The sequence below is a fragment of the Lepidothrix coronata genome, unplaced genomic scaffold (assembly GCF_001604755.1).
Source record: "Lepidothrix coronata isolate B3197 unplaced genomic scaffold, Lepidothrix_coronata-1.0 Scaffold112, whole genome shotgun sequence".
Taxonomy (NCBI): domain Eukaryota; kingdom Metazoa; phylum Chordata; class Aves; order Passeriformes; family Pipridae; genus Lepidothrix; species Lepidothrix coronata.
In genome coordinates, this window is record NW_016690292.1 from 3045094 (window position 1) to 3059953 (window position 14860).

Here is a 14860-nt window from a genome sequence, read left to right on the forward strand (position 1 = left end):
GAATCAGACCCAGCACTCTCAACAAGATCCCTAACACAAGGCATAAATACAGAAGAGGCAAACCCAGCAGCCACAGATCTAGTGGAAGACTGAACTTCAGTTGCAAATCTACAGATTGGGTGTGAGGGCAGGGGGCAAATAATGCAGAGCCATCTACAGATCCCAGAATAGGGGATGAGAAAGCCAACATCCTGAACTTGAGCCCCTCAAGGAAAGCTCAGAATGTCAACTAAAAACTAAAATCCCAAACTGGAGACAGCAAATTCTTTAAGTTAAAACTGAGTTTCCAGTCACGGGATATTATCACAGCAAATACAATTAAAATAAATATCTGTATTAAATTAAGGGAGGTGATTTTGATCTCAGCCAGTTGTCCAGTTTCTCACCTTGTCTAGGATAGTGTCACTTCTCTCTTTAATCTCTGTCTTCAGTGCCAAGATGTCCTTCTCCAGTGCTCTAATGATGTTTTCCAGCTTCTGCTGTTCCAGTCTCATTTCCTCAATATCCCTAATTCGATCCTTGAGCTCTTTCTGTAGGCTGTTCAACTAGAGAGGCAAACAAGTAAGAACTCAGCAGTCTCCAAAAGCTAAGCACAACTTAGCCATCCTATTCTGTAAGATACCTTATATACAGTGTGGGATAAAGGATATCAAACTAAGATATGATGAAGGAGCATCACATCAGTTACATGTATATTCTGATAGAATACCCACTGCACTACAAGGAAGCAAGGAATTTGCATCCAGAAGCAAGAAGGGCATAGATATTATACCCAAGCATCAGCTGCAAATAACACACAATCCATGGAAAATTCTTTTAAGGTGAACATTTGTCATACATATCTGAAGATGTCAAAAGTAGACTGGAAGGGTGCCTAGTTCATAGTTCTTGGGTACCCTCAAATTCCCTGCCTCAGTACTAAGATCTGCACAGCCAAGAAAGTCAGAACCAGCAAATGGTGCTGGACAAACCACGGAGAAATTCCTGGTGTCTCAAAGATAATGAAACTAAAGACAGTACCATGATACTAGAGGGTATGAAAAGAACCTCTCTGTCTGCAGATAGATACTGAAGAAAATGAAAAAGAAAAATTGTCCCTCTAACTTCCTTAGGCAAACAAAATACCCAGACAATAAGAGCTAAAAGATTTTATGCCTCCTTAAAAATCCTGGCAAAACCAATAAAAAATGATGATGCATACAAAACACGGTGTTTATTGCATCAAATGAAGCAGTAGAAGTATTTTACTAACAAAGCAACGTATCGGATCTTAGAAAAATTAAAAGGTTCATTTCTTTCCCATCATAGGATGAACAATATTATTTATAATTTAAAACCATGTAGATAAGAAAAAGTGTACTAATAAAAACACACTTTCTCTATCATCTATCTCTAATCATATCAGCAATACAATCAGCACATAGCTTCTTCCTCTGCCCAAATATTCTAAAACATTCAAACTGACCTAAGAAGGGGCTACTGTTCTCATATGAAATGCCACATATTTACAGATCAAATTAATGGACTAAACTGACATGCCATTGATCACATTCAATCCTCAGTTACAGGTCTCCATGTGCAGGTCTGATCCTACCACAGAATAAAAGATACCCTTTTATTCATGACTCCTATTTCTCCTTTCAGTTGCGTGTTGGACTCCTTCTCTTCGCTGAGCTGTTTCTCATACTTGTTTTTGATCTCTGAGATTTCTTTGTCTCCATCTTCATAAATTTGTTTCTCCATTTCTTCATGTGCTTGAATCTGCCTCCTCATATTCTCCTTTGCCTGCAGTTAAGGAAAGCAAGCATTAGAGAAGACAACAGTATGAGACCAATAACAGGTTGTTTGTAACTGTGTTTCTCCTGGGAGGATCTATATTAGGCCTCTTCAATGGCAGCAACATCATTTAAGGTAACTTCTTAGGGGATTAAAGTAACTTTAAAAACTGATAACATACACATTAAAAATTCTTCTTTTTTTTTTTTTTTCTCTTTAATTATTCCTAAGACTTGAATGCTTCAAGGTAGGAACCTGGCCCAAATACTAATCAGCAAACTTGTTCTGGCTGCAGAAATCACAAAAAAGTGACACTTGAGAAGATCTTAACCACCCAGGTTTGCCTCAGTCTCTGTATGCCTCTCTTCCCACATTCTTTTCAAACAGGTATTGCAACACAGGGCTGCAAACAGTAATGTTGATAGGATTTACTGACTCTAGATATGTAAGTATCAGTTATCTGGCTGCCTTTTTTTCAAGCCAAGTGTTTGACCTCAGTGTGCAAGAGTTTCTAAGTATTCAGGGTATTTATCTTTGTTCCCTAAATTATGCAGGTAGGAACCTCAAGGACTCAGGAATGTAATTAGCCATTTTCAAAATGTTTTCTCTTCACTAGAACAACATGATTGAATCTTTCTTCAGGTACATTAAATGTACCAACTAAGCCACATTAATAAACAGGAATTCTTGGATTTAGCTAAGAATGCCCAAAGTTATTAAGTTACTCAAGGTATGGAGCCCAGAAAAGTTGGTAACTCAGCTGGGTTTTCCTCATCACTATTTTACCTGTCAACATATTTTCCCAAGGTTACAGGCAGATTAGGATTTGCAGGGAGGATGCCAACCTCTCCTGTCCTGGGGAACATTTTATCACAGTTGAAGATAAACTGGGTCAACAAATCAAACTGCAAATCAAGTTTCCTACCTGTTCCAGCTGAACAGATTTCTGTTTAAGCTTTTCCTCGTAACGCTCTGTCAGCTCCTTCACAGCCATGCTTTTGCTCTCCTCCAAACTGTGCAATTTTCTCTCATATGCCTCCTGCATCTTCTGGGATTTCACTTGCAGCTCCTCATATCTCTCATTTTCCATTAAGAGTTTCTTATTACTTGCAGATTCTGTTAACAGGAAACATATGGAATGGATAAAACTAATAGAAACGAGAGATGAGTCCTATCCTTCTGCAGGCAGCACTGTCTTATTCTCTACTGGCTTTTTGGCAGCTGGTTGCAATAAATTACAGTAGAAGCACTTCATCACTTTCTTCATCAGATATACAGGGGCTTTAGGCTCTGTGGCCATACAAAACTGACAACTAATTTAGGCATTCCCTTGAGAAGACAACCATGGCAGAGCTGTGTAAGCTCAACTATTACAAAGTATGAGTGGGCAATGGACTCGTTTACAGATGGACTTGCTCTTTGGGACTAATTTGCAGTATTTTCATCTTGATTACAAATCTGGAGTCCAGGTATTTCCATTTTATGTACACTGTACATTAGTCTCCTTGCTGAACTGTATAACTTCACTGGTTTTGCACAGTGAGCTATAAAATAAATGAAGAAATTAGCAAACCTCTAAGATATAGGGCCCATGAGCATGTTCTCATCATGGGCATGTGTGTGGTGCAGTTTAGGCAAACATTTGGTGTACAATACCTATATGACATATGTGCATTTTTCCTTGTACTTCTACTCTAGTAATCCATCCCTGCATAACTTGCTATCAATCCAAAGCATTTCCTCCAGTTTCTAATTGCAAACACTCATTATAGTCTAACCTAGCTGTTGCACCTCCCTGGCCTGTTTTTTCACCAGCTCAGACAGTTGACACTCGTATTGTAGCTCCTGTTTTTCTTTCTCTGCCTGTAAAATCTGGGGGGAAAAAAATAAGAAAAATACATTTTAATTTGAAAATAGACGAAGCAATGTCCAAATTGTTTGTGCTCTTGCCCCACGGTGGGGAATACATACACAACAACAGAATTGTGTTTGGAAGTCCCTCACCAAAATTCAGATGCCATGTCTCACTAATGCAAGTTTTACCAGAGATCAGTTTGTCATGACAAATTACAAAATTATGGAAAACTAAGGGAATGTAGCAAATGGATATAATATAATACAATATATGTACTGTAAAATCCTAATCTAACAAGAGAAGTTTGTGAGCTACAAAAGTCTCTACTCATTTATGTGTTCCTGCTTGAGGAGAATTTGCAGTTCCATAAATTGTTGTCCAGATATTAAAGTTCAAGCTGCTTCTTGTCTCACTTGAAGCAACCCCGAGATCCTAAAACACTGACATTTGCACAGTCTGACATAAACCTAAGCAAGAGCCAGTTTTGATTGCCATTTGCTTGGAATGTCTGACTACCACTACAAATGATGTCTGACTACCAATACAAATAATCTTCTAAAAAAGCACAAAGAACTGGAGCAAGGAAATAGGTGAGAAATTTCCCAGAAAAGCTCTGAATTGCACCATAGGAAGAATTTTTCCACTTTTTTCTCATAATAACTGCATGGGTCTTGCATAAGCAGAAATATTCTATTTGTCTGATGGATACAACAGCTAGAAAGGTTAGTCCCAAGCCTGTCCAAAGCTGTCATTCAGTTCAATCTTAACACCTACTGACATTTGGACAGGTACAACTTGCCTGCCTAGAGAACTTCTATTCACCTTCAAAGGCTTTTGCTTGCAAGCCTATAATCAGCAAGTCTAAAGAATTTTTAGTGTAGCTGAGATTATCATAACTCTATAGCCAAGCACTACTTATCAAAAGAGCTGGAGAACTGCAGAAAAAAAACAGTACAGGTAAAACACAGGTAAGAGGACTCTACAAGAATTGAAATGGCTTCTTGTACAAGGTCAAGTTGTACAAAAGGAGGAAAAATAGAAAGATTAGAACTCAGGTTATTTGAATGAAAAAAACCACAATGAGACAAGCCAAAGAGTCTGAAGAACTACTTGAAGAAAACATTAAAATGAATAATTAAACTTCCTCAAAAAATAAAAATAAATAAACCTCCTAGAACATTTGTAGGGACAAAAGACAAGAAAGGTACAAAAGGAGTGCTTGAAAATTACAAGCCTGTAAAATACTAAAACTAGCAAGGAACTTGGCAGGCTTTCATACTGGAATCCTATATGTGGATTATGTGGAAACACTGCTTGAAGGGACTATGTACAACTCAACAAATTATGCAGCAACAAATCACCAGAACAGGACAATATTCACCCAAAGGCTCAAAAAGAACATGAGCTTGACAGAATTGAATCATGTGATATGTAATCTCTTACTTCAAGCTCTCTTACTGTCAGAGAAATTGCTACTGGGTCACTTGCCTTCTAAATCTAAAAAAAGTCCAGAAATATAGCAAATTACAGGTCAGAAATCCAGATGGACAGAATAGAATAACCAGACACAGATAAATAAGACACTGTGAGGAATTATAATAGCCTTTGCCTTTGCAGGGATGTCCTGCTTCACCACAAGAGAAATCAATAAGCACATGAACAGAAGAAATCCAGGGAATATATTTCTACTTTCATTTTCAAAAAACATAAAAGACACCTCAGCAGATGTTCTTAAAAATCTAAGCAGACAGAACAAAGAAGGCATCATTGAGGAGAATAACTGTTAGATCCTGCAGCAGCTGCAACCTTGTATGTGAAGGAGCTTTTAGGGCATGATACCATTTCTACTATTGATCCTTGGTCTCAGGCAGCCTTTTATGTGCTGTTTTTATGTGAAGATACTTACAGGTTACCTAGGAGAACTCTTGCATCCCCTTGTTCCTATAAGATATTTGATTCAAAGGTAGCTTCATGTGTTACAAATATCAAGAACATCTTCATTGGTAAGGAACGATTCATTTTTCAGATGTTTTATGGTATTCATACATATTTCATACAAGCTTGAATTCAACTCTTCAGTGAAAGATTTCTTTGTATTTGGTTCTGCAATATGGATCATACCTGGTGTTGGGCTTTAAGGGAGTCTATTTCCTGAGTGAAATTCTCTTCCAATGCCTTTATTTTTCCAGTACAGTACAGGTCCTTGAGACGTAGCTCATAATCACTTTCTGTCTGTAGATCTTTCACACAAATCTGCAGGTCTAGTATTGCCTGACTCTGTTAGGACATGGATGAGAAGACAATTTTAACAGAGAGAATATTTGCCATTAGCAACAGCTTATTAAGGATGTTTTATTTACATGCACATATTTATGAATGACAGCCTTTACAGAGAATCTTCAGAAGTTCTAGAAGTAAGACTCCTTTGTTATCTTACAAGATGGTTTATAGAAACCCATCTTATGACTTCTCTACTCCATTAAAAGTCTTTTCAAGAGATTGGTGAAAGCATTAGAGAAAAGTCTAAACCTTTCTCCACACTCCCTGTTTGTACAATGCTGTTTGCAGATTGACAAGCAGCTGCAACTACTTGCTGTAACCTCTTTTTAGGATGAAAGCCATACAAGCCATATAGGAACAGCTAATCAAAAACATCATGCAAATATAATTCATAAGCTGTATGAATTCTGTGGTTTAAGTTCACAAGTCGCTCCTCCTACCTTCTCATCTATATCTGATTTCATGATCAGCACTTCCTCAGCATACTCAGCTGCTGCTTCCCCTTTCAGTGCCCCACCTTCTTTATCATGCACTTTCCAGATAAATATACAGCCATCCTCTGAAGCAGTCAGTAAAAACTGGTCATCACTTGTTACTGACATCTTAGAAGGAAGAGACAACAAAATACATAGACGAGACAAGGAAGAATGGAGACACAGTTTTATTTTAAACCAAATTTTTCTCCCAACCCACGTACTCCCTTAATTTCTACCACAGACAGTCAATGGTGGAAATAATAACATAGCCCCATTACCAACATTTTGATTATGTCCTTTACTCCTGTTCCACCCTGGTTGAAACAACAGGGGAAGGGAAAGAAAAGAAGAACATATGTAGACACTGGATCTGCTTCTGCTCTCAAAGCCGTAGGAAGATTTAAAAAAAAATGGGACAGGAAAGACCTTCTAGACAATTATAGAACAGACAAGCAATTTATGTGACAATTCCAAAGGTCTCTAGTGTTTTTCTTTGAGAAGTTGCTTGAGGAACAGATGGCTAAATATTTCCTTTTGAAACTGTAACTAAGCTCTAGAACTATCTGGTAATAACTGCTGTCCCTTCCTCCAGGCCTCCTGTGGCTGCACGGCCTGGCATAAAGTACCTGGGAGCTGATACAGCTCATCACTGAGTTCCAATAACTGAAGTTCATATTCCAGTGTTGGACTGTGCAACTATAACTCAAGGTGCTGTAGTTGACAGTAATACTTAAAATGCCAAAATTGTGACCAGTTTTAACAAGACAGAACATATGGCCTCCTGGAGGATGGGGACCTACCAAAGCATACTGAGGGAGCTGGTGGGGGTTGGCCTCTTCTCCCAAGTAACAAGTGACAGGACATGAGGAAATGGCCTCAAGTTGCACCAGGGGAGGTTCAGACTGGATATTAGGGAATAAATCTTCACCGAAATGGTTGTCAAGCATTGAAGCAGGATGCCCAGGGGAATGATGGAGTCACCATCTCTGGAGGTATTTAAGAGGCATGTAGATGTGGGACTTAGGGACATGGTTTAGAGTGGACTTGGCAGTGCTGTGGCAATGGTTGGACTCGATGATCTTACAGATCTTTTCCAACCTAAACGATTCTATGACAAAATTATCTTCCTGATATCACAGGGAAAAGAAAGTACTTTATGTTACCTTTGTAACAGCACCTGCATGGGCCTGATACTCGTGGAAATCCCTCTTCAGGGTGAGTGGGTACTTCATAGCTCGGATTGTCCCCAGGGATGTACCAACATATATCATGTGCCCGGAACGGGAAACAGCTACAGCAGTATAAACAACGCCATAGGCAGGCACTTCATGCTGGATCTAAAAAAAACCCCAACAACACAAACCACCACACAAACCCCTCAGAATACATTAAGTATTTGATTACCTATTGCATGACCAATTGTCACACCTCTGCCTGCAGCAAATAATGCAGTTAAAAGAATTTACATGCCTAAGGGAGTAAAGCCATGAACAGTAATTAGTATTAAGCTCTACAGATTTTTAAAATGTATTTTAGATATAAGAGAAATATTTAGATATAAAATCGCTATATTTATTATAGATATGCAGTATTAAAATTTCAAGCCAAGTTTCACATGTGGATGTATGATCTGAAAGATCACACAGAAGTTACCACTTTCCTGGGAAAAAAAATGCATATAGCCTAGAGTAGTAGATGTGATACACTTGTATTTCAGCAAAACAGTTGATGCAATATTGCCTAGTTAAGTTTATTAGCTGGATTAGAAGACTTCTAGGTAAATCCAAGTAAAATTACAAAAAGACAAAACTAGCAAAAAATCTCAGGTTTCTTGGCAAAGGACATAAGAATACAAAAGTGTCAGTAAATATCACAGCTCTCAAAAACAGACCAATTCCTACTTACCAAAGGGATGATAAGGAAACCAAAGCACTAGCACCCTCCCCAGAGAATTTAGCAAAATCCCAGAGTGCTTGTTGCTCACCGAAGACTCTGAAATTTCTTTGAGAGTTTGGTCAGATCCAACAGCAAAGATAATTTTGGCATCAGAAGACAGGGAAATGCTGCTGTAGATGCAGGTCTTGAGCACACACTCTGACTCCTTTTTACCTGTCATCAAGTTCCACTCAAACACAGCACCATGTGTGTCACAGGAGACAAATTTAGCATCATCTGCGCTCCATTTAATTGCATGTATCTGGCAAAGGCAAAACAGACCAAGGAGCCTGATGTGCAGGTTATAGACATACAGCACAGAGTCATTTTACTGGTAAATCCATGACAACTTTGGAATCATATATCAAAGTCTTACTTAAAAACCCCTAGGTGTTTCTCAGCCAATTCTCTTTTAGCATTAAAAAACTCCACAAGATCAGTAAGGACTACTTTATGAACACAGGAAAAAATTCATTTCAATACTGAGTAGTTTTATTTTTACAATTTATTACTGGGATTTTTTTCCTTGTTTTGCTCCCTGCCAATCATTCACCTTCAATTTAAGGACAGACTTTTTAGATGTATCTAGTTCATGCACACTTTGCCTACTGACCAAAGAAAACTGAGTTTTCTATTTCTATATTCAATTTTTGGGGCCCTTTCAGATCCAAAATTGTACTTCACCCCTTCAAAATGCATCTTATCAACTAGTTAATGTGTTGTATTGTATAGGATTTGTTTACTAACCTTCCCACTGTGTCCTTTCAGATTACTAACATTGTCAAAGGTGATGCTGGAATAAATTTGAATCACATTTCCATTAACTGCAGCAAAAAGATGGCCTCCATTACTGAATGAGCACTACAAAAAGAACACAACCACCCATTACTGTAGATGGAGTGGATAAAAACATTCATGCATTGAATTGATATGACGTTGTCTAATATCAAAATGTTACACAAAAAGAAAACTTCATAATTAGGCTCTTACTACTGTCTTAATTGATGCTTTCCCCTGGAAAATTCTGTCCTTGAGTATTTCTGAGCAAATTACCCCTTCTGCTGCTTCCCAGGTCAACAGTTACGCATCAGCCTCCGGGCTTATTTTCCAATAGTCAGAATCCATTTCCCTATGCTTTGATATCCTAGATCCTACTAGGAGGTACTGGAGAAGTTTCTATATTCTGTCATGTTCCTCACCACTCCGCTCCCTATAACTCCCCAATTTCATTGTTGCATCATTCCTTACCTCTCTACACTTTCTCACAGCAAACTCCTTGAAAACATGCATGTCCTCGTACAGCAGACTTATAAATCGTAGTTTGTCAGAAAACCCAACCAAACAGAAAAGGCCAGTGGGATGAAGTGATACTGTGTATGCTTCCTCCTGATACTCCTTACACAGCTCCAAAGTGCTGAAAGAGAAAACCATTGTGCAGTATGGAATCCTACAAAGTCCCTATGCATGCTTGACAGGACATTATCTGGCCCTGGAAAGACACCTGCACCTACAATCTGACTGTGCCTTGTCCTTGAGGAAACGTGCTGTTATTCAGTTAAGTAATGGTCACACAGATGTTACAGGAAACAAAGGCAAATTTGACTTTCTGGTTCACAGATTAGGTGTGGAAGGTGCAAGAGCAAATCCTTGTATACTGGAATATAATGAAGGTAAATGAGTCGTTGATTGCAAAGCTACATAAATATCTCTTGAGATTTGGTTTCTTCCCCCTCTCCCTCCACAGAACCTTAAAAGCTGGAGTCATTTTGCTTGAGAACTATGGCTAAGAAGCAAGAGATGGGACAACAGTATCTGAAGACAAAGCTGAACGAAACTTTCCTGAAGATATTTTTTTCCCAAAACATGAGAAGTCTGACATTAAAAATAGCTTAATAGAAAAGGCTTTGGATTCTTTTGGCACTGATTTTAAAGGCACTGCATATTCACACTCCACAAATCATGCCAGTAAGACCATTTATGTCCCACACCACACAAGAATTTTACCAGAACAACACTCTCATTCATATGAGATTGCCTGCTAAACACAATATACAAAAAAGCAAGAGGTAATAACAAAGATAAATAACTCTTTACTTCGTCTTGTAATTCCAGATGCGGACAGATCTATCCAGGGAACAAGTAGCAAGAATGGGTTTCCAAATACACATGTCCAGACCAGTGATCGAATCAGAATGCAATGGGAAATTCAGATATGCAAAATAAGATGTCTTCTCCTGAGAAGGAATGAGAACATTAAAAAAATCACAAATATTTCATTGCAGGCAGTAACTCAGACAAGAAATCTCTCATGGGTCTTTGCATACAGTAGCAGAATGAGGAAACCACTTAATGCTTTAACTGCACTGCTCTGAACATAACAGTTTCATTCCTGGATCCAATGTGTGGTGATCATATATCTTTCAACTTTTATCCTTTCTTTCTTTTCCTTATACATTTTCTGAAATGTTATTTTTATGCTTTTATATTGCTATATTACTATAGATGATAACAACCAAAACAGCTACATAGCTGGATTCCTTTGAAATCAAATTGTTTTAAAATAAACCCTACATATATATATTTACAAACACCAATCATCAGTGTTATTTCACTCTAATCTACCCCAAGGGATCTATTAACAAGAACATGTGTTACCCTCCCCTTCTGGGGTGGGTTATAACTCTGCAAGAATTCAGTTAATACCTCCTGGCCCTGCAGATACTTTAAAAAAAAAATCAAGGGTTCAGATGCTATTTGAAGGATTTTATGAGAATGCATCACAGAAAACAACACTGAATAGCCTGTGACATTACAAACATCCCTTACTGGACATGATGGCTGTGGAATGGGATAGATTGCACTTACCCTTATAAGTTTGGTGGAGACCATAGGAAACATGTATAGCTGACTTTTATTTGTGCTAATGACCATTGTTTCCTCAGAGGGGCTGAAGCATATACATGTAATGTCCTGTCTGTCTGACTTTTTTGGCTCAGTTCTGAACTGGTCCTGAGGAAGCTGCACAGAAAATGCATCCTATGGGATATGCCAGGTTTCCATGTTTTGGTAGTAGGCATGCACACACATACAAACATTTCTGAAATGCTACTTTAATAAGGATATACACAATAGCAGCAAGACAAATTGGATATTTAATAGCATGTAACTACTGTAAGGCAGGGAATAGAGGACAAGAGGACAACTGTATCTATAGCATTACAGCTGAAACAAAGTATCAGAAGACATTTCAGCAGTAATCTAAGGTACTGCATTAGCAAGACTGAAAATGATGGCAGAAAAACATAAAGAAAAAACCTAGCAAGTGCCAGAATGAAAATTGCCTAAAAATTGTGATCTCAGAATAACAGTTCTTCGTAGTGTATCATTTAGGTTGATAACACTTATTACAGGGTCTCAAGCACAGGAAAAATCTGACCTTTTAGGACCAGAGTATGAAGTCTTGACTAGGTCATTAGAGCTAAGTGTTCTCAGCCAGAGACTGCAGAAAGTCAAGGCATACACTATAGAACAGTTAGAATAGAAACCTTACTGGATTATTTAAGAGTGCACAAGTCTCATGACAGCTCTAATAAATATCTGAGGGGAGAAAAGCTTCTCCTTGGGAAAACACCAAGCAGCCAAGTTCTTCAAAACTGACGTAAACTGCTTCTTAGCTCCAAAAGTCTCCGCAGATAAAAATTTTTAAAGGTTCCCTAAAATTTAGCAGCCTCAAAGCACATTTTACATGTGGGAAGGGAACATGCAGAATTACCTGGACATCAGCCACTGACTTGCAGTGTGACCTTTGGCAACTCCCTTCCTTTCAACATCACCAGCACAGTTAGCTAATGCTTACAATGCAATTTAGAATGTGCTAAAAATTATTATTAATAACTGAATCAGAAGCACTCACAGTCCTCTACACAGGCCTCTGCTGTATAATTGCTTAGAAAAGCTTTTTTTCTCCTTACCCAGATTTCTTGACTCTCCTCGTAGGTTTCCTCTCCCTTGGTCTTCTCAAACAGAAGAACAACTCCGGGGCTAGGTGAACATGCAAAGCCTTTGGAATACGCTGCAACTGCAGATATTTGAGGCAAAGAACTATGTTGTGTAATATCTTCAGAGGCCAGTCCACAAGAAACATCAAGAGAGCTGCAAGCGGGAAATGCATAAAGACTTAAGAATAAAGATAAATCAAAAAATTTTAATCGGCAGCAATCAAAATCATAAGCTGGACAAGAAGGAAATCACTCAGTGGCCTGCAACTAGTCTGCATGCACAAACATGAAACTATCAGTAATAATATTTAACAGATTTACCTCTCATATTCTTTTGTTGTTGCATCTTCTTCTAGTTCCCTGGGTGGTTTTCTGTACTCTAAATTTGTCTCCCAGTGCAGCTCTCCAGTTTCAAACACGCTCAGTTTTCCTGTGTCAGTGCCACATACAACTTTCTCCTCAGACAGCCAGGCATGGCACAAGTAGTTTTCTGGCTCTCCCTTTTGTAAATTCATCTGCTTCAAATTTCCTTCACTGTACTTAAAAAGTTTAAAAAAGCCATTTCCAGTGATACAAAGCTGGGTGCTGTCTTGAGGACTGAAGCTAACCTATGGAACAACAGAGAGAAAGGATTTTTTACAACTATGTTCACAAACAAGCAAATGTTATACCTGTTCTGAAGACTTTCAATACCAGATAAAGGAAAACAAAGAAGGGAAGACAGTTCATAGAAACATACATGAATACAGAAGAGACTAACAATTAACCATCATAACTACATATTGCAGTTTTCCCCCTTTCAAAACTGTGTATCAAGCAAGTTGTCTCTGCCCTTCAAAATTAAATTACAAAAGTAAGGCCAAAATACCTCTTTATTGCTGATTAGCAAGTTTCTCCAGTAGCAAGCTTCCTGAAAAGTGTAACCATTTGTTCTTAAAGGCCAGGAATAACTTCTGTATTTCAGGCAAACATTATGCATATGAATTCACATAATTAGATGTTTATTTGTGAAAATGATGGACTAGCCATCTCAATACCCAACATGAAGGATAGCAGGGGTGGTTAGAACTCATTTTTTTATGAGTGGTACAAAGGAGCAGGATGGAGCTTAATGGAGCTTAATAGGACTTTAGAAAGTGGGAGTCTTTACAGTCACTCTCCCCTCTAGGAGTTGAGCTCATGAATTCAGTAGTTCACCCAACCTCTGCTTGTAGCTGAACCACATGTACTGGAAGCATCTTACCCCCCTACAAGAAAGATTGTAAAAAAAGGGCACCTAAAGCAGGTTGCAGGGTTCGTTTGAGTGCCATCAGCCTGCTCCAAGCCACTCTTCTCCTCTGATCTGCACATAGAAGACTGCAGGAAGGAAAAGGTGCAGGACTATGCCAAGAGCTTTCAAGAAGTGTGTTACAATTACTGAGCACAACCAATATATTCAGTAAGTGTTTCTGCAGGGAGGCAAGGGACACATCCTACTCGCACTGGCCAGCTGTGCTGGCCCCATGACATAGACCTGATGTGATGTAATAGAATCTCATGTGATAGAACACATACAGACATGAGAATGCCCATTATAGGTCAAAGCAAGACTTTATTTAGCCCAGTGTCTTATTGCTGAGGGAGGCCAACAGCAGATGTCAAGAAAGGTCACAGAAACTGTATGAAATCCACCATGTGGACAACGTGGAGCCCTCTCCTCCTTTTACCCTGGATAGAAGCCATGTGGCCACAGGAAAACATACTGTGCACATATCCTGAAGGATGAACATACGTGCTACCTGGCACCCCGGTACTTGTTGAACTCAAGTTTGATCCTTTTATCCATCTTTCCGAAAAGTGCAATGCGCTCCCAAAGAAACAGTCAGCTGCGAACCGAAGTGTTAAAAACGAGCCGCAGAGGGGCTGTCACAGCTGGGTTTCGGCAGCGGGCAGAGGTGGCGCCGTTACCTGGCAGGGGCCGCTGCCCGGGGCCAGCAGGCGGACGGCCGCCTCCAGCTGATGCTTCTCCCAGAGCCAGCAGGTGAGGACCCCCTCGGGCATGGCCGTGGCGGCCGCCAGGTACCGGCCGTCGGGGGAGAAGGCCAGGGACACGGCCTGCCGCGCCGGCAGCTCGGCGGTCGCCAGCGCCCTCCGGCGCCGCGCCCGCTCCGCAGACAGCTCGTACACCGCCAGCACCGGCTGCTCCCCCGCCGCCTCCGACACCGCCAGGAACCGCCGGTTGGGGCTGACGGCCAGCGCCTGCACGCCCCGGCTCTTCTCGGTGCCTGCGGAGAGGAGAGCGGTCAGGGCGGGCCGCGGGGCCGGGGGAGCCGGGGGCCGGGGGAGCCGGGGGCCGGGGGGGCCGGGGGCCGGGGGGGCCGGGAGTCGGTGCCACCTGGGATGAAGTTGTGCCACTTGTGCTCGAGGTGCAGCCGCAGGCAGCCCGCCCCGGCCGCGTGCAGCACCACCTGCTCCTCCAGGAAGCAAACACCGCCGGCCACCCGCGGCCGGCAGCCGAACACGGCCACGGGCAGCACGGCCGCCGCCATGGCCCCGCTGCC

The 14860-nt window shown here is 40.4% G+C and overlaps 1 protein-coding gene across 1 annotated transcript in view; it reads right to left on the reverse strand.

The window, feature by feature from the left end:
- The window catches only part of CFAP57 (cilia and flagella associated protein 57), a 22717-nt gene extending 7860 nt beyond the window's left edge, over positions 1 to 14857 (reverse strand). Inside the window, exons 1-16 of the mRNA XM_017824768.1 lie at positions 14695 to 14857; positions 14268 to 14584; positions 12642 to 12928; positions 12294 to 12474; positions 11188 to 11340; positions 10417 to 10556; positions 9571 to 9736; positions 9070 to 9183; positions 8372 to 8584; positions 7551 to 7724; positions 6352 to 6513; positions 5753 to 5908; positions 3555 to 3648; positions 2702 to 2892; positions 1612 to 1785; positions 387 to 545 (exon numbers count right to left, since the gene is read on the reverse strand). Of these exons, the coding sequence (XP_017680257.1) occupies positions 387 to 545; positions 1612 to 1785; positions 2702 to 2892; positions 3555 to 3648; positions 5753 to 5908; positions 6352 to 6513; positions 7551 to 7724; positions 8372 to 8584; positions 9070 to 9183; positions 9571 to 9736; positions 10417 to 10556; positions 11188 to 11340; positions 12294 to 12474; positions 12642 to 12928; positions 14268 to 14584; positions 14695 to 14848 (2835 nt within the window). The 5' untranslated portion in view covers positions 14849 to 14857. The remainder of the gene's footprint in view (positions 1 to 386; positions 546 to 1611; positions 1786 to 2701; positions 2893 to 3554; positions 3649 to 5752; positions 5909 to 6351; positions 6514 to 7550; positions 7725 to 8371; positions 8585 to 9069; positions 9184 to 9570; positions 9737 to 10416; positions 10557 to 11187; positions 11341 to 12293; positions 12475 to 12641; positions 12929 to 14267; positions 14585 to 14694) is intronic.
- Between the last annotated feature and the right edge of the window lie 3 nt (positions 14858 to 14860).